This window comes from Antechinus flavipes, chromosome 3 (genome assembly GCF_016432865.1).
Source record: "Antechinus flavipes isolate AdamAnt ecotype Samford, QLD, Australia chromosome 3, AdamAnt_v2, whole genome shotgun sequence".
NCBI classification, from domain to species: domain Eukaryota; kingdom Metazoa; phylum Chordata; class Mammalia; order Dasyuromorphia; family Dasyuridae; genus Antechinus; species Antechinus flavipes.
In genome coordinates this window covers 530,334,777-530,360,247 of record NC_067400.1, presented here as the reverse complement: position 1 = coordinate 530,360,247, position 25,471 = coordinate 530,334,777, and the positions used below count along the sequence as shown (strand labels likewise).

Genomic DNA, 25,471 nt, shown 5'->3' with positions numbered 1-25,471 from the left:
TGTGTCCTATGAATCATGAATATTAGCTCTGTGACTCACTTCACTTCTGAACCTTGGAATCCTCATTTGTAAAATGGAAATAACACTACTCTAACCACTTACCTCACACTGTTATGCTGAGAAGACATTGTGAATTTTAAAGTTATACAAGTTGAGGAGGTAAGGTCCAGAAAATATAGGGAAAGGGAATAATGATCAGTGGTTATGCACATTTGACCCTTCACTCCAGCAGCTCTGGGATTTAGGCCAATAGTGAGAGATCAAGCATAATACTAAAAGAAAGTCCTCTCCAGGGTTGTAACTATGGTACAAGTAACTTGATTTTTTTTTTCCTATAATAAGCCTTTTCTTTATATAGCACCTATGAAGATTAAAAAAAAATTTATGTTTTTAGTTAACAAGATGCATGACTTTGTGCAAGTCATTCTGTGCCAGAGCACTAAAGAAATGAGTTGTTTTTGTTTAAATCATTAAAATATCTGAGTGGCTTTAATTATTTTTCCTTCTTTCATTTAATTATGATCTGATACAATTATAAATTATTAGAAGAGCCTGATTGAGAATGTGTTTTGTTTTTTTGATCTTTTAGAACGCATTCATAAATGATTCTGATGTAAAAGAGCTTCTATAAGTGGTAGATGTACTAGGCAGAAATGAGATTTTAAATAAAATACACTAAAACTATTTTTGACTTCTAGATTTGTTCCTCAAAACTACCTTCTCTGCAGTCATGTAAAAGTGCTAGTAATTAATTTTTAATAATGAAAGCCTGGCTGATAAGATTGCTTGCTTCAGTTTCATCAAGTGAGAAATAGCAACTCAAATTTTGAAAATCCAGGCATCAGAATTATGGCACTGTTATAGTATAAATCTTAAAACTGGGTTTTTCCTTTAGTGATTGCCTTATTGACTTACCCTAGTGGCTTATAGTTCCAGGTTGCAAAGATTATTCCATATGTTCAACTGAAAAACTTACAAATAACTAGTTTATCTTGTTATAAGGCAAATCTGGAAATACTTTATTTGAGTCAATGTGTATAGAAGCTTGAAATACTTCATTGGGTAAAAGTGTAAGTCACAATATCTGGAATATGAGGGTTTTACATCACAGAGGGAATCTTTCAGCCATTGTAAGTCAAAACACCACTTTCTGGGATTTCATCCAAAGACATTAAATGAAGATGTAGAGAGAGACTGGAGGGGCAAGAGCCAGTTAGTTCTATGTGAAAGAGCGCATTAGGTGGCGATGGCATTCTGAAAAATAAATGGCAGTAATAGTAACTATAAGCTTTTCTTTTCTCATCAATGGGAGCTGACTTCAAGGTTTGAATTCAATTGAGATGTTTCTGAGCTCATCAAATCCCTAAATGGTAACTCCTCTATTTTCTTCTCCTGCTACAGGTAACAAGATTGATCTAGCTGAAAGGAGAGAAGTCTCCCAGCAAAGAGCTGAAGAATTTTCTGAGGCTCAGGACATGTATTACTTGGAAACCTCAGCCAAGGAGTCTGATAATGTGGAGAAATTATTCCTGGACTTGGCATGCCGACTCATCAGTGAGGCCAGGCAGAATACTCTTGTGAACAATGTGGCCTCCCCTTTACCAGGAGAAGGGAAAAGCATCAGCTATTTGACTTGTTGTAATTTCAATTAAAAGCTGATACAAGGCAGAAAAGGAGAAAAAGAATCCACGCCTGCTCTGAGAGGCCAGGAGTTCCTGGGAGGTAGAGCAAAGATGGTGGTTCTTGCTCTTTGGACCTTCTGACTTCTCCAGGTTCCTGAGCTTAAAAAAGCATGGCAGGCCGAGGGCATTGTCCACAGGCCAATACTAGCAAAACATTCATATGGTTTGACCCTTTTGCAGGCTTGGGCTGGAGTGAGAGGAAGATTGCACTAGGAGCTCCCTGAGATGCTGAGCATGTGCTGTGATAGTTGCTTTTTGTTTTTAAAAAAGCAAAAAATAACTCCCCCCCCCAAAAAAAAATCCCAACAAATCAGCCTTTCTGGACTGAAAGGAAGGAAAACTTCTTTCCATAACCCCCCAAAGGAGTGATTCTGCCCAGCACTTGGTGAATGGGTAGAGTCTTTTCTGGGATCCTTTCACACCTCGATTTTCTAGCCTGCCAGCCAAATGAACACTGGGAAGGCCAACTATAATATCTATGGTGGGTCTGCTACATCCTGAGGAATTTTCAGCACCACTTGTTTGAAAAGTATTACATCTTTTGTCCATACTCCCTTTCAAGAACTTTGGAATTGAGAAATTCAAAGGACTTTTGATCCACAACCAACAGTAACAATCATGGCTAACAAAGGATACAGGCCCTGTGACTCCTTTTGGTGCTAATGGTTCAGCTGACAAATTCCTTAGACCAAACGTTTTACTACATTAGTATCCTCTGAATGTGTTATGTAGAAATAAATAGGGGAAGTATAATAAAAACTGCTGTTTCTCAACGTTTCATTACCTCCTTTTCTAGATTAGAACTGAGTTGTTCAGAAGGAGCTCTACTTCTCTTTTGATGTTTTGGAAAGGGGAACCATTTTTTCTTCCTTACTGTCTGCTATTTTGCCCTTCCTTCTTCATTCTTCTCCCTTGTTCCCTAATACCAGTCTTATGTAGAGAAAAACATTTGAAAATGATTTTTTTTTAATGTCAGCAAATAGTAATATTGTTCTAAGGTAACAAATTAGTTCCAAGAAATTAAGGATAGTATTAAATGTATAGAGCAGAGCCGACCAAAATACTGTGGTTACTGATGATAATGCAGGGTTCAAAGCAGAGCACAGTCTTGATGGCAGTCCACCAAGCCTTTGAACAATTAATGCCTATTGAGATGATTCTTGCCATACTCACCAAGAATAAAATGTGATTTGTATGTTTTTGGTTTTTTTTCCCAAATATGTTGCTGAGTGAAGTGATAGGTGAGACATACACAGAACAATTTTTTGTGTGTTTCTCAATCACCTTAAGAAATTCTGGTTCATAGAAGCAAACTCAGTTATAATTTGGGCATCTCTTCCATATAATAGAATAACTTTCTGACTCATCACCTTTCATGTTATTTCTTGTTGCTTTTGTGTTTTAAGTCTTCAATTCCTGTATATGTATAACTTGGTTAAGCCAACTAAAAATGGAAGCACTTACTTATTTTTGTTGTGCCTCTTTAATGCCATATATCTAACTTTTTCATTTTACTCATTGACATAAATGCAAATTAGGAACAAATTTACCATTGTATGTTGTCAATCTTTATGAAACTTTTTTGTGGTATGCTATTTAGGATGTGACAGGTATGCATAATGTAACAAGGGGATCATGTGAGTCTGTAATTATGGAAGAAGACCCAATATGATTACATTCAAAAGCTAATGAATTGAATTGCATCACAACAACAAGGTGTTGAAAAGATATTTTTGACATTTCTTCATTGGGTTTGGGGTTTCCCATTTTTCTTTTCTTCTAGACTTCTCCATCTGATGGGCTGCACACATGGCTAAAGGTACTGGGTCAGATGTTGATTCAGGACTAGAACTTGACTGTTTGAATTTCATACTTCTTAAAATAGTCCATTTCTTTAGGATACCACTTATTTTTAGGAAATTTTTCTTTGTTCTGAACTTTAATTTGCTTCTCTACAACTTCTATCTATGGCTCCTAAGTCTAGCTTCCAGAAGGAAGTGAGGGGGACTGAGTAAAACAAGGCTAGTTCCTCATGATAATCCCTAAATCTTGAAGATAGCTGTCATGTCAACCTCCCAAGGTCTTTTCTTCTCCACTAATGTCTCTAGTTCCTTCATATAGCATCATTTCTAGTCCTCCCTACCTCTAGATCTGCTCCATCTTTTCAGTGTCCCTCCAAATACTCCAAGAATGGTAAGACCCAAACTCTCGCTGTTATTTTGCACCATATCCACAGGTAAGTTTTTTGAAACAAAAGGCAAAGAGCATCTTAGATTTTGTGATTCTGAAGAAGTGGTGCTGCTCTCTCTAATCTCTCCACCTACACAAAATGCCACTGTCAATGTGTCATATGGAATGGTTTATAAAAGTGCCTTATTCCCAGTGCTGGGAAGCTTTTTGATAATACTTTTTCTTGAGTAGATGTAAGGTGCAGAGGTTTTTGAAGTTTTCTGATTTCAATAACATACTTTCCACCAACTTCTAAAACAAGATTTGTTTAGCTAAGTGAATTGGATGAAGGGAGCACTTAAAAAATGAAAGGATGATTTCATTTACTTTTGACTAAACTATGAGACTATCAATGAATCAGCAAGTATTTATTAAGTGACTATTTTGTGCCAGGCACCAATAGATCAGGGGAATAGTGTAAATATAGTTTACCTAAGTTTCAGCAAAATAGCTAGCAGAATTTCTCATGAAGTTTCCATGGCTAAAATGGAAATGTGTTGGTTAGATCATATTGTAGTTAGGTATATTTGGAACAGATTGAGTGACAGGGTCAATGTGATGGGAGATCTCCACAAATTCTGGAGTGCTCCACAAATCTCTTTGTATTCTGTGGTATTCAATGATTTTTATCAATAACTTAGATGAAGGTATAGATAGCATACTATTGGGATACCATGAAGCTTGGAGGGAAACTTTTATAAGGCTGGCCAAAAGGTCTCAACAGTTTAGGACTATAAGGCTAACATAATAGGAGAAAATTCAATGATTTAAAGTGTAAATTCCTACACTTGGGTTAAAAAAATCAGCTGCAGAAATGGAGGATGTCTTACCTATGGACAGACAAGTCGTGGAAATGATATGAAGCCTTTAGAGTGTAACAAACCTGGTAGAATTCTTACCAGGTGCTAAGTCAGTGGAATTGATAGAGACAATGGTTGTTTAACAGGGTGCTTAACAGTTCTCTAGATGTACTTAGTACTTACTACAGTTCCACAAGATTCACCCCTTTAAGAGAGCATATATAAGCTAGGAGCCTCAACCAGAATGGACTTTGGGAGATTCACAAGCCAGGATTCAGTGGAGGAGATTCACAAGCCAGAGACGTCAGTTGGGCAGAACAAAGGAAGACTGAGAAGTGGTGACAGGCTGTCCTGTGGAGAACACTGAAACCAAGATCCAGAAGACCTTCAGAAAACTAGCTGAGACTCAACTTGTGATGATTTTCTTCTTTTTAATATAATAGTTCTCTCTGTGAGAGAAGGTTTCTCGAGGAGATTTTCTGGAGGCAGCTTTAGTTTCAGTAAGAATAAATAATCACCCAAAACGCAGCCAGATGATAAAAGTTCAGATCTTTTATTGCCTCCAATATAGCCCAGTTAGCTTAGAGGTCTATCTCTCTGCTTGGTTCCAAGAGCTCCTGCCGCTTTGTCCTTTGCTTCTGCCTCTGCTTTCTTCAGCCTCCAGAGCCAGCACCAAGTTGAATTTGTCTTGCTTCTGAGAGAGCCTTCTCAATCTTCAGCTGAACTCTTGACTCTTAGCTTCTTTCTCTGAAAACTCTTCTGACTGGCCCCTTTGAAGCTCTATTTATTTGAGAGAGAGGAATTGTGGGATGAGAGAGAGAGAGAGAGAGAGAGAGAGAGAGAGAGAGAGAAGAGAGAGAGAGAGAGATATTATGGGTTTCTCCCATAGTGCTCTCTGGCCCTAAGAGCTTCAAGGGAGGTGTGAATTCATAAAGTTACAAAGTTTACTTTGTGAATCTCTCATACTTGTGAATTCCAATGAGTAAAGGTGTAAACACAAGCATTGTATTAATTAGTTCTACTTAGTACCTTGTTTCAGGTTCTGGCCCAAAACATCTTCTTGTAAAATCAGGTCAATAATCTATCAACTCTAATGAGTTAGCAGTTTGTAAAGATTCCAACATCTCCCCCTTTCTTTTGTTTAAGAACATAGGGTGGTCATGACCTCCCTGCCTTCTCAAGAAGGTGAGAACCCCCCAAAAAAGGTGATCATGCCTTCCCTGACACTTCAGGAAGGGAGATGAAAACACCAAAGGAAATAGGAAGTACACATAAATCTATCAATATGGGAGGAATTATACATAATTTACATAAGCACAGCAATATAACACAGGCTAGTAGTAATGTAACAAATAACATGAGTCAACCTGAAAATTTATACATGTCCATAAGTCCTAGAAATAGTCCAAAAGGATTCCATTCTCCATTAGTTCATGTGCCAGGAATCCAATAGTTCCTGTAAGCTCTGAAGTACTGCAATAGTTTGTAAAGATTCTAATATCAACTGAAGGGGATAAGATTTTGAAGAGAAAATAAAGGATTTGGATTTAATTCCTGGCTGCATTTGGGGCTATTACTTTGAACTGAAACAAAAGCTGCTCCCAGAAGCCCCCCAAGAAATCTGCTCCCAGAGAACATTATATTTTAGAGAAGAACATTACAAAAACCTAATATGTATTACAGTATGACATGGTAGCTAAGAAAGTTAACGAAATCTAGGTTGCATTAGTAGACGTAGTATCTAAAATGAGAGATGTGACTATTCCACTGTTCGCTGGAAAACTGTGTTTAGGCCTGAGAATCACAATGACAATAAAGGACAATGATAAATTGGAGAACATTCAAAGGTAACTAGAATGGTGAAGAGCCTAGAACCTATTCTACATAGGGATCACTGGAAGTAAATGTTGCTATTTAGCTTAGAAAGGAACCATTAAGTTGCTTTTAATTACTAGAAATGCTATCATAAAGAAGGGTAAAATTTGTTTCAGTCCTAAAGGGAAGAACTAAAAGCAATGGAAGAAGTAATAGACAGGTCAATATTGGCTTTATTTGAGGAGGATTTCCTAATAAAGGAGCTAAAAAGTAGAATGGGTTACCATGTGAGCAAATGGGTTTGTTATTAATTCAGACTATTTTTTTCGGGGGGGAGGGGGATTAGGTTAAGGGATTCATTTGATGCCAGATTTGAATTCACACTGTGTCACCTAGCTGCCCTTATTAGCTCAGATTTTCAAATGGAAATTGGATGACTATTGCCCAGAAGTCCTTTTCAGATCCATATTGGATGATTTAACCTCCAAGCTCTCTTCAAATCCTGAGATTTTGTGATTGTAAATTCTCATTCAAAATGTTGTGACTCTATGCGTCTATTATGATGAGAAATACCATGTTGAAAATGTAGTAATTTTTTTCTGTCTATAGAACCTTGTGATTCTAAATATAGACCTTAAAAATTTAGTACCAGTAATAATTACCTAGTAATAGGGTTATGATTAAGAAAAAAGAACTCAACTCAAATTTCTGTGGTGCTTACAAAATGCATTCTCTATCAGAAGACTGAGAGGTATACAGCATAAGTATTATCACTTTCATTTTACACATGAGGAAACTAAGCCTCACAGAGGTCAAATGACTTGTCCATATTTGCATAAGAAGTGTTGGGGCCAAAATTTGAACCCAAGTCTCTCCTGACTCAAAATCCAATGATCTTTCTACTACACCAAGTTACACGTATTGTATGTGTATACATTTGGAGGGAATGTTTCTGGAAGAACTTAACTAGTCTTTATCATATTTGATTTTGTAAAAGGTCAAGTTTAATTTCCAGTCTAATTTTCTGCAGATATATTTGTCTTTTAGAAGACAAATCTCTGGAAGAACTATTGGAGACAAACCAGAAAAAATTTTTAAAAGCAATGGAAAGTTTGCATTTTATCCCTCAAATGAAATATAGCTTACATATACAATAAAGTTACTCTCCTAAACTTGTTGAGAATTTTGTGCCCACTTTCTTGTTAGGTTTAACTTTTATGATGATCCTACTGCTCCTTATGTAAGAACTAACAGGATAAGAAGAAAATTTAATCTAAGGTCATTAAATTAAAGTCTTTAAAGACCATTTCTGGCATGGTAATCTAGAGTTTATATTCAAGCCCCACAAAGAGCTTGTAGATCTAGGATTTTCCAGCCAGATTTCTTTTTTCTCTTGAAATCATAGGATCAATATATTTGGAGAAGGGGTCTTATAAACCATTTAGTCCTAATTGCTTAATTTTTAGAGGCAGGAACTGAGGCCTACAGTGCTGAAGTGACTTGTTCAAGTTCACAAACTAGTCAATAAAAGATTTGGGATTCTAATCTAGTTCTTCTTTCTTCCAATCCAGTCCTCCCATTATATATATATATCACAATGTCTTTTTCCATAAAACACACTTATGACATGACAAATATTGCCACATAAACAAAGTCCTTATGGTCTGAAAGTAAACATGCTTACAGGTTGTCCACTGCATTATATTATCATTCTTCCCATATCTAATATAGCATACTGTTTCACACCTTGTTTATTGACCACAGTGTTTTTTCAAAAGTTTTTCTTCATCTGCAAAAAGTACCTCCAATCCCATTTGAGTACTTACTGTCACTCTGAGCAAGTAACTTGGCTTTTCTGGGTGAAAGCTGTAAAATGTAACAGGTTTATTCCCAGTCACTAAGGTCTTTTCTCATTTTAGACCTATTTATATCTGATTAGTGATTTCCTCATCTGGAGGATAAGGTTAAGTTGCTATGGCAGTATTCTTATAATGTGGCCCTTTTCAGCATCGTCAGAATAGAAATAAACAGCTCGGTTCTGAAACACTTAGCCCTAGTTTTGGGAAATGGCATAGTGGATATTATTTGGAAATTTTTTCTGGAGAATAGACTTTAAATATATTGATTGTGATTGTGCTCTGTAGCATTTACAGCATTTTAATGGAATATCTTGTTTGATTCTCACAAGGACCCTATAGAGTGAATAGTGAAAGTATTATTTCCATTTTACCATGAGAAAATCTTGTCTTTAAAAAGATACCTAAGTTACCTAAGGTTATATAGTTAAGTGTGGTAGGTCCAATATTTGGACGCTGTTCTTTTGACCAAGTGCAAATTCTTCCCACCAAGCAGTGGGCATAAGAAGTGGTTGGCTATAACTTGCAGTAAGCTTTGAGTAACCACTGAATTTCTATTCTTATATAAAACTAAACCAGGTGAGTTGATTTTTATTCATTTGAGTAAACTTGATTTGAAAATGAGGAACTGAGTATGAAAAAGGGAACTTCAACATAGACAAAAACAGAAAGAAAAGCCCACACTTTGGACAAGGCAGCTATGAGTAACCTCTGCTAGTAAAGTCAATGACATCATGTATAACTGTAGCTATAAACCAAAACTTCCTAGTCTCCATGTAATTCTCAGAGTTGGAAGGAACCTCACGACTAAAGGTCATTTTGTCCTGTCCATACTTAAGTAGAAATCTTGGTGGCACCTGGCTGTGAAGTCAAAGGACCTGGATTCAAATCCTGTCACCAACTCATTACTTATATGATCTTAGGCAAGTCACTTAAGCTCTTTTGGTCTCCTTATCTCTAAGATTTAGAGGTTGGAGTAGATGGCCTTTGACATCTTTTTTCACCTCAAAATCTATGATTTCTCAGTGTTAGGGGTTTTTGGTCTTTTGTGCCATGGATGGATGCCTTTAGCAATCTGGTGAAACCCTACTCAGAATAAGGTTTCTAAATTCATAAAATAAAGTAAAAAAAAATTATCAATGGAACCAATTATATTGAAATATAATTGTTAAAATATATATTTTTAAAAATTCATAGATCTCCTGAAATTAGTTTATAGTCCTAGTTAAAAATATTTACTCTCAAGCATCTCTGACAAGTGTTTTCCTAGATCCTAACTGAAGATCTCCAGAGATGGGGAATCCAATATCTTTTGAGGAGAGCCATTCTAAATTTTGATAACTAGTTCAGAATAGCAGAATCTCAGAGTTGGGAGGGACCTTAGAGGTAATGATCCAGGCCAACCTATATCTGAATAAAATTTTCTCTAAAATGAATAGGCACAATTATTATAGAACTTTTTTATTTTGAGCAAAAATCTGCCTCTGCAAATTCCATTTTCCCAAGTTCTGCTTTCTGGGTTCAAGCAGAATGAACTTATTCCTTTTTCACATACCCCGTCTTTTTTAATATTAATGTTTTTTTATTATAGCTTTTTATTTACAAGTTATATGCATGGGTAATTTTACAGCATTGACAATTGCCAAACCTTTTGTTCCAATTTTTCCCCTTCTTCCCCACACTCCCTCCCCCAGATGGCAGATTGACCAATACATCACATATCCCTTCTAAAATAATGGCATATTTCTGCCATTATCCTTCAGAATATGGAAAATAGACATTAGGAATACCTACTTTTTAATTCCTTCAAGTTTTCACTTTGTAAAATCTCTCTCTCTGTGTGTGTGAGGGGGTGGGGGAGTAGAAAGTTGGGGTAAAATGACTTGTTCAGGGTCACTAATAGTGTTTAGTGACTGAGGCTGGATTCGAGCACAGGTTCTCCTTTCAGGGCTAGTGTTCCATCCACTGCACCATCTAGCTGCCCCATGTAATTTTTTTTTAATGGCTCCAAAATGATCTGCCCTCTAATATTGCTTTTCCTCAGGTTCATTAAGCTTTAACACACACAATTTGCCTAGGAAAAGCAAGACACCATGGATGAAAGAGAGGTCTATTTACCCCCAAATTAACATTTGCTAATTGTCTGTAAAGAAGTGGATGTGCAATGCACTCTAACGATAGGCACATGGGAATAATGAGTCAGGTTTTTGAGAAGGACCTAAGTGCTGGTTTCAAAACAAGTTATTTTAGGTCTTGAAATAAATAAAAATATAAATATATTGAAACAAGCATAAAATTATAGTAGATCTTTTTTTGAATATAGGCTATCATTTAAAAAATTCTTTAATTAAGAACATATTTATATAGGTCAGTAAGAAAAGAGCTCTGATTAGGAAATAATTATCATAAATTGGAGAAGTGCCATGCTGTACTAGAAAGCAAACTGAAGACAGAGTGTCAAAACCTGACTCAAACATGTTATTAGGCATGTAATCTTGGGAAGTCACATAACTTCTTTAATTCTTAGTTACTAGATATATAAGATAGAGACTGTAATCCTGATATTATTTATCTTATGGGATTGTTGTGAAGAAATGGATTTTTAAATGAGAAAGTACTTAACAGTTGCAAAATTATTATTTGAAGCATGAGTGTTTTTTCCTTCCTTCCTTCCTTCCTTCCCCATACAAAACAACCCATTGTCCTCATAATCAATGTTAGGATAAGTATTAATCAACCTCTAATTTCTATAGGCTCACTTTTTGATATAAATATTGGAGAAATGTGTTATTAATGACCTGTGATTACAATTTCATGTCTTTTTCATTGTAAGATTATTTAATCATAGTTATTTTTGGTTTTGTTAATTTTTTTCCTCATTAAAAATAGGCCTCTCAACTTCAGTATCTGCTAGTAGAATATGATTCTTTTTCTTTTTCTTTTTTTATTTATATATTTTTAATAACTTTTTATTGATAGAACTCATGCCAGGGTAATTTTTTACAACATTATCCCTTGCATTCACTTCTGTTCTGATTTTTCCCCTCCCTCCCTCCACCCCCTCCCCCAGATGGCAAGCAATGTTGAATAGGTTACAGTATATCCTGGATACAATATACGTGTGCAGAACCGAACAATTTTCTTGTTGCACAGGGAGAATTGAATTCAGAAGGTATAAATAATCCGGGAAGAAAAACAAAAATGCAAGCAGTTTATATTCATCTCCCAGTGTTCTTTCTTTGGGTGTAGCTACTTCTGCCCATCTTTGATCAGTTGAAACTGAATTAGCTCTCTTTATCGAAGAGATCCACTTCCACCAGAATACATCCTCAAACAGTATCATTGTTGAGGTATATAATGATCTCCTGGTTCTGCTCATTTCACTTAGCATCAGTTCATGTAAGTCTCGCCAGTCTTCTCTGTATTCATCCTGCTGGTCATTCCTTACAAAACAATAATATTCCATAACGTTCGTATACCACAGTTTACTCAACCATTCTCCAATTGATGGGCATCCTTTCATTTTCCAGCTTCTAGCCACTACAAACAGGGCTGCCACAAACATTTTGGCACATACAAGTCTCTTTCCCTTCTTTAGTATCTCTTGGGGTATAAGCCCAGTAGAAACATTGCTGGATCAAAGGGTATGCACAGTTTGATAACTTTTTGAGCATAGTTCCAAATTGCTCTCCAGAATGGCTGGATGTGTTCACAATTCCACCAACAATGTATCGGTGTCCCTGTTTTCCCACATCCCCTCCAACATTCCACATTATTTTTCCCTGTCACTCTAGCCAATCTGACAGGTGTTAGTGGTATCTCAGAGTTGTCTTAATTTGCATTTCTCTGATTAATAATGATTTGGAGCATATTTTCATATGTCTATAAATAGTTTCAATTTCTTCATCTGAGAATTGTCTGTTCATATCCTTTGACCATTTATCAATTGGAGAATGGTTTGATTTCTTATAAATTAGAGTCAATTCTCTATATATTTTGGAAATGAGGCCTTTAATATGATTCTTTTAAAAAAATTATATTAAACAGTATTTTATTTTTCCAATTACATGTAAGGATAGCTTTCAACATTTGATTTTGTAAGAGTTTTGAATTTCAAATTTTCTTTTCTTCCTCCTTCCCTTCCCTTCCCCCTCCCCAAGGCAGTAGGCAGTCTGATAATAGGTTATATATAGGTACAATCATTTTAGACACATTTCCATATTAGTCATGTTGTGAAAGAAAAATAAAAACAAAAGAAAAAAACACAAGAAAGAGAAAGCAAAAAAAAAAAAAAAGACATGAAAATAGTATGCTTCGTTTTGCATTCAGTCTCCACAGTTCTTTCTTTGGATATATATGGCATTTTCCATCCCACATCTATTGCTGAGAAGAGCTGAGTCTATCATAATTGATCACCACATAATCTTGCTGTTACTTTATACAATGTTCTGCTGATTCTACTTATTTCACTCAGCACCAGTTCATATTAAGTTTTTCCAGGCTTTTCTGAATTCAATCTGCTCATCTTTCTTATAGAACAATAACATATTATTTAATTCTTATTGACATCTTGTCATCTGATAGCTATGGGTCTCTATGAATATGAGAACTGACAATACTGGGCTTGCTATTTTCTTCTCTGTTCCAGTAGCTGGATTTTTAGCTCTTTCCACTGAGTTTTCAGCTTCCTGATTTGCCCTTTTTGGTCTATGGAATCCAATTGGTATCTTTACTACACAAATCACCCAATGTTTTGTTTCTTTTTTCTGATAGATTGCATAAAACATGTCTAGTTTGCTTTATCTGCCTACTCCTATTTTCATGAGAGTTCCTCATTTGTTATATGCTTTTGCTGAGAAGATACATACATCATTCTTTGCATTGGATCTTTGGAAATCACAAATTTCTGCTTGTGAACTTTGTTTTGGACCTTTTGTCTTGATCTTCATGGGAACTTTTCCATTGGTAAATAAGAAATTCAGTTTCATACATGAATTTCACACATTGGATGAATGTAATTTACAACATGAGATTATTGCTACTTTCTACCTCCTAGGTCTGCACTAAGCTCTTAATTTAAAATTAGAGTCATAAATACATTTGAAATTCAAAACTCTATTCAGAATAACAAAGGATAAGATAAAATAGGAAAGTTTATTAGGATTATCTGTCACTAGTTTATTGAAACAATGAATGAATCTATTTACCTGAGTTACATAGATAGGTTTATACCAAATAAGAATATTTGAACTATATAATAGTGGAATAAAACTAAGGACCACTTTCCATGAAATAGCCAAATACATTCTTGTTACTGTCTGTAACTGCAGAATGCTTATAGATGTTTTCATTGGCTATATGGTGAAAAGGAAGGTCAAAAAGTACATACCAAGAAAATTAAATCTTTTAAAGTATAGTAGGTGGAATACTGGGACATTCATCAATATTTTTTAATTAGGGAATCAAAAGCAAAATAATTAAATGATGCATGGTTCTTGGCATAATGATACCATACTTTTTTTTTACTATCTGGAGAAATTCTTCAGAAAAATAGTTTGACAAAGATTGATGACATTTAAGTTTTTTTTCACCCTACCTTCCTTCCTTTTCAGTGAAAACACATTTCTTAAACAAAAATCTAATTTGATTTTGCTGAGTAGATTTTGCATGGGGTATTGTGAATTTATTCCAAATCTTCAATTCATCAAGTACTTAATAGTCTCAAGTATTTAATAGTCTCTTTATTCTATGCAAAGTACTCTGCTAGGGTGAGAGTCACCAAGATGACAAATAACATATTAATTCTCCTTTAAGCAGCTCTGATTTTTGAAGTTAAGCAAAGGCTCCTTGAGAATTGATTTTAAGTGGTATTGACAAGTGTTTATGCTTTGTCTTCATAAATTCTGATCATAAATGGATTTTGTAACTCTTTAAAAAACCAGATGGCTGTTATACAATTGAGTGTAACTCAAAAACAATTGTCAAGAAGAATTTTGTAGAAAGGTAATGAGTGAAAGATTGAATCATTAATGAAAAAAATAGAAAAATCATGTTTTGAGTCATTCTCATAGAAGTTATACTTTTTTCTCTTTAAGACAGTTGCTTAATTAAGTTCTTTTATTATTTGTTATACTTTGAAGACACCCACCTCAAATCCTATAAGTGGACATAAAGGACGTTGGAGCTACAAGGGAGCTTAGAGATCATTGTTTATAATACACTCATCTTGCTGAAAATAATTCACATTTAAATAGCATTGAAAATTTACAAAATGCATTTCTCATAACAACCTTCTCAGTAAGTGTTAAACATTTTATTATTATCTCCATTTTACATATAGAAAACCAGTGACCTAGTGAAATGATGTCCATTTTCACACAGCTACTGAATGTCAGGGACACAATTCAAACCCATGTTTCTTGGTTTCTGGTATAATTCTCTTTCCATTCCACCATGCTTCCAGGTAAGATAAGTAAAAATTTCAAACTAAAACAATTTGAATGTACTAATCAGCAATGGACAACCCTTTTCAAAGTCCCTTTTCAGACTGTATTTTAGATATGGGAATCAAGGAGAAAGTTTAGTCTCATAGAGACTAAGTTGTCACTCTATATGGAATTTCAGGAAGAAGTTCTCTTTACCAATCAAATTTATGGATAACCTATCAAAAGTAGCATGGAAATTAAGCTGGATTTGGAGTCAGAGAACCTGGATTCTTATATCCTGGTTTTAATACTTGGTAACTGTAAATATTAGGCAAGTTGCCTTACCTTTTTAAAGTTAACCTTTTTCACCTGCTAGCTCTAAATCCTATCTATGAACCTAAGAACATGGGAGACAAAAGTTTCTTCTTCATCCTTTTCTGTGAAGAACATTTTAAGACATAGAATCCATTCCATACCTTGACTTCATCCTTGAAAGTACTGTGTTTCCATCTTCAATTCAATTCAACTCAATTCAACACATACTTACTAAGTGCCTATGCTAGGAGTAAAGAAGAAAACTTGTAGAAAAACAAATAACTTCTCTACTTGAAAAGAATAGTAAAATTGCTGAATCAGGAGGCGATTTGTTATAGTCCAAGTTTTCATTATTAAGGAAGATGATAATGATGAGTAAAAATGGAACAAAAATGTATTTTGTAAAAAGGATGAATGTACTTAAAGACATTGTAGTTCAGTCATTTTTAGTTATGTCTCTACTCTTTGTGACACTGTTAAGAGTGGTTTGCTATTCCTTCTCTGGCTCGTTTTATAGATGAGAAAACTTGAGGTAAACTAAAGGGACTTGTCGAGGGTCACACAGGTAGTAAGTGACTGAGGCTAGATTTGAACTCTGGAAAATGAATTGCAGACCTGACAATTCTTTTCACCACCTAGCTGCCCATAAAGATTTGTTTACTTGTAATTAACTTGAAAAAAGCAACTGAATGAAAATTGCTTACACTTTTACCTTTGTGTGAATATATATTTAATGCTTCTTTTGCTTGGAGTTCATTTATCCATTACTATTTGTAAGAGCAAATGAGTTTTACACAGAAGTACATGATGATAAATATATGTTGTGGAGAGACTTTATACTTCAAGTAGGAGTCACTGGGACTCATTTTCTTCATTTGTAAAATTAATAAGTTGAACTAAATAATCTCTAAAACTTCTTCCAGTTTTAATGTTCTATGATGCTATAGATTAGATGTCTTTAACTTTGAATTCTATAAATTAAATGCTCTATATACATAGGATGATATTACTGATTATCAGTGAGAGACATGAACTTTTTGGGTATTTTTATAATGGTGATAGATTTACATTCTCTCCATTTTTCCTATTAAATTTAACAAATGTAAATTAAAGAAATATTTGGAGTAGGAAAAAACCCTACTGGATTTGGAGACAAAGGACCTTACCAGAAGCATGAATCTTTTATGACATCTCTTATAAGGAATCATCCAGGCTCCATGTGAAGTCTCCATTGATGGGGAGTCCACTGTTTCCCAAGACAACCCATTTTACTTTTGGACAGATTTAATATTTAGGAAGTTATTTTTAATATTAAGCTGAAATCTGCCTTCTTGTAACTTTCATTAATTAGCCCACTGGGCTAAGCAGGATAAATAATTACTACTGAGCATGAAAAGCTTTCAACTATTTGAAGATATTCTAATATTCCCTATATCTCTTCTTCTTCAGCTTATAAATCCCCAGTTCTTTCAAATGATCTTTACATACTATTTGCCTGTATTTCATAGTTGCAGGGCATCAAGTTGAATCATGGTATCCAACTAAGGAGGGTCTTGAATTTGGTCAACAATGACTCCTAAATAGATGGAAGACCCAGATCTCACTTGTACCACCTAACATTTGGGGGAGATTAGACATACATACATATAGTCCAAAACAGCATTATGATAGCCAGCAAGTTAACTTGTAGGGGAAATGGAAGAAGCCAGGAATATCTCTAAAATCATATTTGGGCAATGGCTAGACCAGACTCATGGATGAGCTTCTACATTTTTGGGAAAAAAATTTGGAAACTTCAGTTTACCATTTGGATTGGTTACCTTATCACTTACAAATATTTTATCTCAAGAAATGCAGATTCTGATAATAAAAAGAATTTAGGGAGTGAAGTTTCATACTGGACATAATGTACATAAGGAAGCAAGCCCCAAATTAGGAAAATCAGGTGGGGGAACTGAGATACTAATAATAAAGCACATTCAAACTGATACCAGGATGACAGTCTACTTTCCTAACCTTGGATGGGATTTTGGCAGGAAAATTTTTTTTTTAATTTTATAATAACTTTTTATTGACAGAATCCATGCCAGAGTAATTTTTTACAACATTATCCCTTGCACTCACTTCTGTTCCGATTTTTCCCCTTCCTCCCTCCACCCTCTCCCCTAGATGGCAAGCAGTCCTATATATATCAAATATGTTTCAGTATATCCTAGATACAATATATGTATGCAGAACCGAACAGTTCTCTTGTTGCACAGGGAGAATTGGATTCAGAAGGTAAAAATAACCCAGGAAGAAAAACAAAAATGCAAATAGTTTACATTCATTTTCCAGTGTTCTTTCTTTGGGTGTAGCTGCTTCTGTCCATCAGATCAATTGAAACTGAGTTAGGTCTCTTTGTCAAAGAAATCCACTTCCATCAGAATACATCTTCATACAGTATCGTTGTTGAAGTATATAATGATCTCCTGGTTTTGCTCATTTCATTTAGCATCAGTTCATGTAGGTCTCTCCAAGCCTCTCTGTATTCATCCTGCTGGTCATTTCTTACAGAAAATAATAGATTTTTTTTTTTAATTTACAAGACATATGCATGGGTAATTTTTCAGCATTGACAATCACAAAATCTTTTGTTTTTGGCAGGAGAATTAGAATGCTAATGTATGTGAATGATAGAGCAATATAGACAATTGTTTGGGGGAGAGGAAAGAATAGAACAATATCCATGAGCCTCATGAGGATGAGAGAAAGAATGGAAGTGAATATAGTCATATATATTCTTGAAGAAAGGGAAAATTTTGCTGTATTATGTGCCACAAGCTTGATTCCCATCGCTGCTAACCAATTAAATAGCTCAAAAAATGCCTGAATAGATTAAAGTTTTGTCAGTCTAATTCTACCCCCAGAATAAGGCAGAGGGAGGGTCAAGGAGGAAATAACAAATGCGCAAAAGGTTCAAAGTACCATACGCTATCAAAGCTTAGAGAAAGATAATTTCTGACAATTAAAGAAGGCTTTTTGGAATATACAGCATTTATGATGAGTCTGAAAGAAAAGGTCGGATTCTGACATGTGGAGAAAGGGAAAGGAAGAGCATTTGAGACTCAGGGAATGAGCCAAAGCTCTGGAGCAGGAAAGAATTAGATGTTCTCCACAGAAGCCAAGAAGTCCAGTTTTCTTGGGGCTTCGAGTTCATAGTGAAAAGTAGCAAGAGAGGACTGAAAAAGAAGAGAAGCATCACATTACAGAAAGTCTGGAATGCTAAACTATGGTGTGTGGACTTTTTTTTTTTTTTTTTTTTATTTACAAGACATATGCATGGGTAATTTTTCAGCATTGACAATCACAAAATCTTTTGTTTTTGGCAGGAGAATTAGAATGCTAATGTATGTGAATGATAGAGCAATATAGACAATTGTTTGGGGGAGAGGAAAGAATAGAACAATATCCATGAGCCTCATGAGGATGAGAGAAAGAATGGAAGTGAATATAGTCATATATATTCTTGAAGAAAGGGAAAATTTTGCTGTATTATGTGCCACAAGCTTGATTCCCATCGCTGCTAACCAATTAAATGGCTCAAAAAATGCCTGAATAGATTAAAGTTTTGTCAGTCTAATTCTACCCCCAGAATAAGGCAGAGGGAGGGTCAAAGAGGAAATAACAAATGCGCAAAAGGTGCAAAGTACCATACGCTATCAAAGCTTAGAGAAAGATAATTTCTGACAATTAAAGAAGGCTTTTTGGAATATACAGCATTTATGATGAGTCTGAAAGAAAAGGTCGGATTCTGACATGTGGAGAAAGGGAAAGGAAGAGCATTTGAGACTCAGGGAATGAGCCAAAGCTCTGGAGCAGGAAAGAATTAGATGTTCTCCACAGAAGCCAAGAAGTCCAGTTTTCTTGGGGCTTCGAGTTCATAGTGAAAAGTAGCAAGAGAGGACTGAAAAAGAAGAGAAGCATCACATTACAGAAAGTCTGGAATGCTAAACTATGGTGTGTGGACTTTTTTTTTTTTTTTTTTTTTTTTTTTGATATTCCACAAACTATCAAAGATCATTAGAAGAACATGACTGGCATTGCACTGGAGGAGATTGCAGCCCTTCTCATACTGTGAGAATTCTAAATATTGCATTTTTATATCTCTAAGAGGCAACATTTTTCTTTTTCATTTGGGCAATAGCAAACAACAACAACAACAACAAAAAACTGCCTCCAAACCAAAAACCAAACCAAAACCAAATCTACAGAAACCAGTTACTTGGTAAAAATGTAAATTTACTTCTTTGTATTTGATGGGCCACCAACACCTGTCAGTGGTTGATGATCCCAAATGTCTTCTGTTATTGAATATATCAAGCATATTGCATTTGCATGTTTTAAAAAGCAAGAGAAGCCAAGAGGCAAATAACGAGCCTATATTTAGTACTCTTGTGCTTTGCTACTACTATTAACATTTCTACAGTGAACTGCAAGAGCAGAACTACCCAATTTCTAGCCCTGGTGGGAAGTCATATAGAGCTAATATAAGTTTTTAGGACATTGCATGTAGTATTTAATAAATATAACTCATATAGTAGTTTTAATAGATGAGAAATAAAGACCCAAGCTTGATGAAGATTAATCCTGAACCAGTAAAGACTTAGGAAGGGGGAGAGGAAGGAAAGTTGTCTTGAAATATTTTAAAGGCTGTGTATTACCTGGGAGAAAGAGTAAATGTGATCTGTCTGAAGGCAGAATTGGGATTAATGGATAGAAGTTGCATTGAAGCAGGTTTTTTAACTCAGTACAGAAAACATGGAATACCACAAACTCCAGAGAATTAAAATTGCAGGTGATCAATGGAGATACAAATATGTAATGGGTGTAAGTAGACTGTAGTATTGCATATGGAGCTGTTCTGGTTGATGAAGGTGAATAAATCAACTGTCTCATTGCCTCTTAATCAGCAGGGATCCAGACACCAGTCCTGGTTATTATCTGGTTACTTATACTGATCCCTTTGCCACTAGGCTTCCTAGACATCAGGACTAGCTATGTCTCTTGTCCTCCCCCATTCTTCTACAAAGAGAATATCATGTTTATATTCTAGCTGGGATTTAGGATTAATACCATTTTCTCTGCTACAGTAATAGTGGTGACTATTCTAGGGATAGTGAATTCTCCTGTTCTTTGCAATTCCTGTTAACTTAAAATAGATGGATATTTAGGAGAACTCCCTTCCCCTTCCCCTTTCCCTACTACACTCCCATTAAAGTCCATCAACTACATTCTCTCTTTTCTTTCTCCTTCCATAATTCTTTGGAGTTCTAATTCTGTTGTTAAGAAACTGATATGTGTACTAGAACACTCCAGATGAAACGCCTATGTTTTTTCAAAGGAATTTGACTTCCTCAGAAATTAAGGGAAGAGCCTTAGGATTCTAACTTGGAAAATGAAGAAATCTTAGTCCTGGATCTCAAAGATTCTTCCCAGCTCTAACTCCTATTAATATAATTTGGGGACATTCAGAATATAATCCTAATTTAAGTATTAAGTATATAAGAATCTTTACAGAAAATAAAAACTCAGTGAACATTAAACTTTTTTCATATTTCATTGGATTCATATTTTTACTAAAGTGGATATTTTATTCCACAATAATCATCCTCTATGTGTATGTACCTTTCCATTATGTATGATTTTTGTCTATATTCCATATTCTCACTCAGCACATCTGTCCAATATGCAAGAAGCTTTCCTTAAGGGCTTATTACATATTTCATGGCCATCAGTGAGGCATTCATACTATTCTGCTTTTCTTTCTCATTCCTGCTACCAGAATGGCCACCTCCTTTTATGACCATTCATTTTTTTGATTGAGGATGGGAACAATAGGTTGTAACTTATGTGTGCTAATCATGCATCTCTCCATTACCTGTACAGTCACCCACAACTTTGATTCCTTGCCATTCTATGATTCATAACCATATAAGTTACTGGGAGAGCATTTATAAAAAAAAAGGTTTATATGATGGGAAGTACCATGAGATAAAACATTATTTTTTTCAAATTGCAAGTTAGTCTGTTTTTTTCCTCACCTTATGAACTATTTGAGGTCCTTGTCCAAAATACATCCATGTATATATATATATATATGTGTATATACACACACACACATATATACATATGCACATATGATGTGCTAACATAATAGGAAGTCAAAGAACTTGAGTTTGATTATTGACTTTGTTACTTTTCACTTTCAGCAAGTCATTTAACCTCCCCAGGCCTCTGCTTCTTATTTACAAAATGAGGGAGTTGGGATTAGATGACCTTTAAGGTACTTAGAGCTCTAAATTAATAATTTAACTATCTTTCAGAATTTCTACTCTGAATCACTCACTATATTATACTGCATTTGGCATTAATAGACAGTAAACAATAATTTTTATATATTTTCCAGTTATCAAAGAATCTTGTGTAATTTTAACAAATACATGAGATTCCTTGTTTCAGGAGATCACCTAAGGTTGTATTTTATTATTTCAAATTATTTTTCAATATTATTTACAGAAACATAATTATATATAGTAATCAGAATATATGTAATATTTTATTTGGTATAATTTAAGATATTCCACTTACTGACATAGTAGCATACTTGTCAGTTTATAGCTATATAGTATTCCAACATGCTAATATACAAGCCTCACTATTACTCTATTGTTGGGTATTTGACATTTCTACATTTATGATAGTATAACCATTATTGCCATTAATATTTCTGGAAAACAACTGGTTATTTCTTCGAGATATACTCTCCAACAAAGATTACCAGGTCAACAGACCTGAACAGTTTTGTAGTTATTGTTACATACTGACAGAATGTATGTCATTCTGAAAAAGAGTGAAAAATTTTCAGAAAAATTAAATCATTCATCATGCTAGTAATATTTATTTGTTTCTTTGTACCTTAGCTAATATTGAGTTCTATTTTTGCTAGTTAAATACAAATTTAAAGTTGTTCTGGCTGCATTCCTTTTCATGGCGTGCAAGGCTATGCAATGTATATAATCACTTTTATGATGATTTGTCCCTATCTGGCATATAGATAGACTATCTCTTGACCACAGACTGACTTGAATTTGAGTATTGGCCACATATATAGCTTGTACCAGTTGCTTTTCCTACCTACTTTTTGAAGGGGTGTAACATTGTATAGCAGAAATGTTTTTTGTTCTGGAAGAGGACTATGACATGCAAATGTATTGGATGTGATGGAGGGCTGTGCAAGGTCACCTGCCTCAGTTTCCCTTCCAGAGCCATTGAGGTCCAGATATAGATCAGAACGACTGAAGCTGGTCCTGAATGCGGTGGGAGACCTTGGCCTTTTTAAGCCAAGATCTTCAACAGGTCTGTTTGACTGAGGCTGCACCATTCAGTGATTAAGGTTCACTGGCTGTGCAAATGTCCTTGAGTTTAACTATTACCTCAGACATTTAGTACTTGTGTGACCATAGGTAATCATTCCCCCTCCCCCAACCTCCCACCCTAAGCATTTGGGGATAAGTGACTTGCCCAGGGTTACACAGCTAGGAACTGTGCTGAGCTCATATCTGACTTCAGGTCTTCCTGACTCCAGGGTCAGTGCTCTATCCACTGCACCATCTAGCTGCCCCATCACTTAGCTTTTGTGACCCTCAGTTTCCTTATCTGTAACATGAGGGAGCTGGGCTTGAGAGTCTTCTAGGTCCTTTCTTTAGTTCCATTATCTTATAATGGAAACTATTGTCTTCTTTTAATGTATTCCTTAGTGCTACCATTACAACCAGAATACTGTTGGATTATATACTGATGTAATATGATAAGACAAAGTTTTGCTAAAATCTACAATTTGATGCATTATAAAAAATGCTTTGTTCTGTAACACATTTATTAATTTTTCAATATGGTAATAGCACATTTAGGACAGAACAAATAGTTTTGGGGAAGGTTCTGTATTAGATTCGTACAAGGAAATTGAACAAAAATAAGAGTTAAGGTTTTAGGATTGGATTTATGGCTAAAAGGGATAGTTAAAATCCTTTATAGAAGAGGAGATTTAAGTTTGTCCAAGGTCATACAGGTGGTAAGTGGGAGAATCTGTATTCAAATAGGACTTATGATATAAATACAAGGCTCTTTCCATGGTATCCTGTATCTGCTGCTATCAAAATAGACATATGGTGATGGAGAAATGGGAAAGAATAACCATGGCTACTTGCCTGCCAAGAACTTATAATATTGTGGGTCACTTGTCTTTAAGACAAACCTTAACTGGATTTTAGGACTGAAAGAAGAAGTATGTCTATTTCAATGCAATAGAAAAATTGAAGCTAGAGAACAGAAAAATCCTGAGTCAAATCTGTGCAATATAAAATAGTTAGGAAATGTTAATATGAAGTTTCAAAGTAGTTTTAAAGTTTCAATCCAGTGTGCTACATTATATGGAATTATCTAGCTATTATATTAATAACCTATTAGGATCCAGGTTTTTCTCCTTTATTTACTCATTTAGGACGTCCCTGTATAAGTTCCATCTCTGAAAGATCTGATTGATAAGACTGCCTTTGGGGAATATGCATTATAATCTTGGGCTGGATCTCACCACACTGGGAGCTTATTTTTGTTTCATGTGTAAACAGAATCCAGTCCAGGCAAGTTCTTGACCCAAAGAAATATCCCATATTCTTATAACCCTCCATTAGAATTTATAGTGATCTGGCACATGAAGAATACCAACCAGAGTGGTGTGGATGGAGATGGATTCCCTGTCCAGACTGATGGAGGTGGCTGAGTCTCATGATCAAGCATGTTCTCAGCAAGAGTAGCTGAAGACCTCACTAAATGTCTACCAATCAGGGACAATTTTGTTAGAAGAATTCTCTTTTACAAAGTATTTAAGATTCTGACTCCACTCCACTTCAGAAAACTTTGTTTTTTAAGAGGAACCACTGACTGTTAATTTAGTATTATTAGTTAGCCTAACAAATTATTAAATTTTGGGTTTTTCATTTGTTACATGAGATAATTATATGAAAAGTAATATTTTTGTTACTGGAATTGTATCAGTGATCCTTTTGGGAGAGGAGGAAGCCTAAGTAGGTTCTAAATTTTGGAATATACTTGCAACTTGGTGTAGTGGAGAATAAGATTCAAGACTCATGTTGGAATCTTGCCTCAGACACTCACCAGTAGTGTGATCCTAAACAAGTCACCTAAGCTCTCCGTTTCCATTTCTTCATCTGTAAAATTAACAGCACCTACTGATAGAGTGGCTGAATATCAAATAAGAAAATATATGTAAAATGTTTTAAGAATTTCAAAGTGCTATACACAAGCTAGCTTTATTATTATATAGCGTTTGGAACCAGACTTGACTTCTTTTGAATTAGTAGTATGGCAACTACTAATGTAGATTAATTGCTTTCTCATAGATATACAGTCTTTGATAGTTGCTTAGAGTTCCGAGAAAATAAATGACAACATTCATGGGAGGCAAGATTTGCACTCAGGTCTTCCTAGCTGCAGGGCTATCTGTCTGGCCACTCTACCATATACTGTTATTTAGTTTACAAAATAATTATCCTAGGCACTTAGAATTATGGTAATCAACTGAAAAAAATAATCTAGAGGGGAGACAAATTTTGTTATTTAATCATGTCTGATTCTTTGTGACTCCTTTTGGACTTTTCTTGGCAAAGATACTAGAGTGGTTTGCCATTTCCTTCTCCAGCTCATTTTACAGATAAGGAAAAAGAGACAAAAAGTTAAGGGACTTGCCTAGGATTACACAGCTACTAAGTGTCTGAGGCCAGATTTGAACTCAGGAAGATGCTTTCTTGACTCCAGATCTATCCATTCTGCCATGTAGCTGCTCTGGGAGTTAGTAAAGTATAATGTTTTTCTTTTTTTTTTTTTTAATGAACAAGAACAGTCATCATGGAATTAAGATGGTACCTTGTGAATGTAGTATATTCTCCCATTTTGCATTTTAGTTACATATATGTAATGGGCTGAAGCTCTTGACTCTCTCATTGCACTGAGGTCCCTCTTAGCACTTGAGACTAATTAGCAATTGGACAATACTCTATTAATATATGCTTGGAGAAAGAATGGCCTTGCCCACTCTCTGTGCAAATTTGATGTGTTGTATAGGAGATTGTATAGACGATTTGGTGGGTGGAGTGAGAGAGGCAGAGGCACTGCTGGCTGCATGCAATACTTCATATTGCCATTTTCCTTACTCCCACAAAGAATAAAGATCAAGCATTTTCCCTTATTCTGACTCTGGCTGATTCTAATATACTCTGGGTGCTAAAAGT

At 35.1% G+C, this 25,471-nt stretch overlaps 1 protein-coding gene across 1 annotated transcript in view; it reads left to right on the top strand.

The window, feature by feature from the left end:
• RAB30 (RAB30, member RAS oncogene family) overlaps positions 1 to 3,227 on the top strand; it is a 110,156-nt gene extending 106,929 nt beyond the window's left edge. Inside the window, exon 5 of the mRNA XM_051987230.1 lies at positions 1,402 to 3,227. Within this exon, the coding sequence (XP_051843190.1) occupies positions 1,402 to 1,652 (251 nt within the window). The 3' untranslated portion in view covers positions 1,653 to 3,227. The remainder of the gene's footprint in view (positions 1 to 1,401) is intronic.
• Positions 3,228 to 25,471: the final 22,244 nt, after the last annotated feature.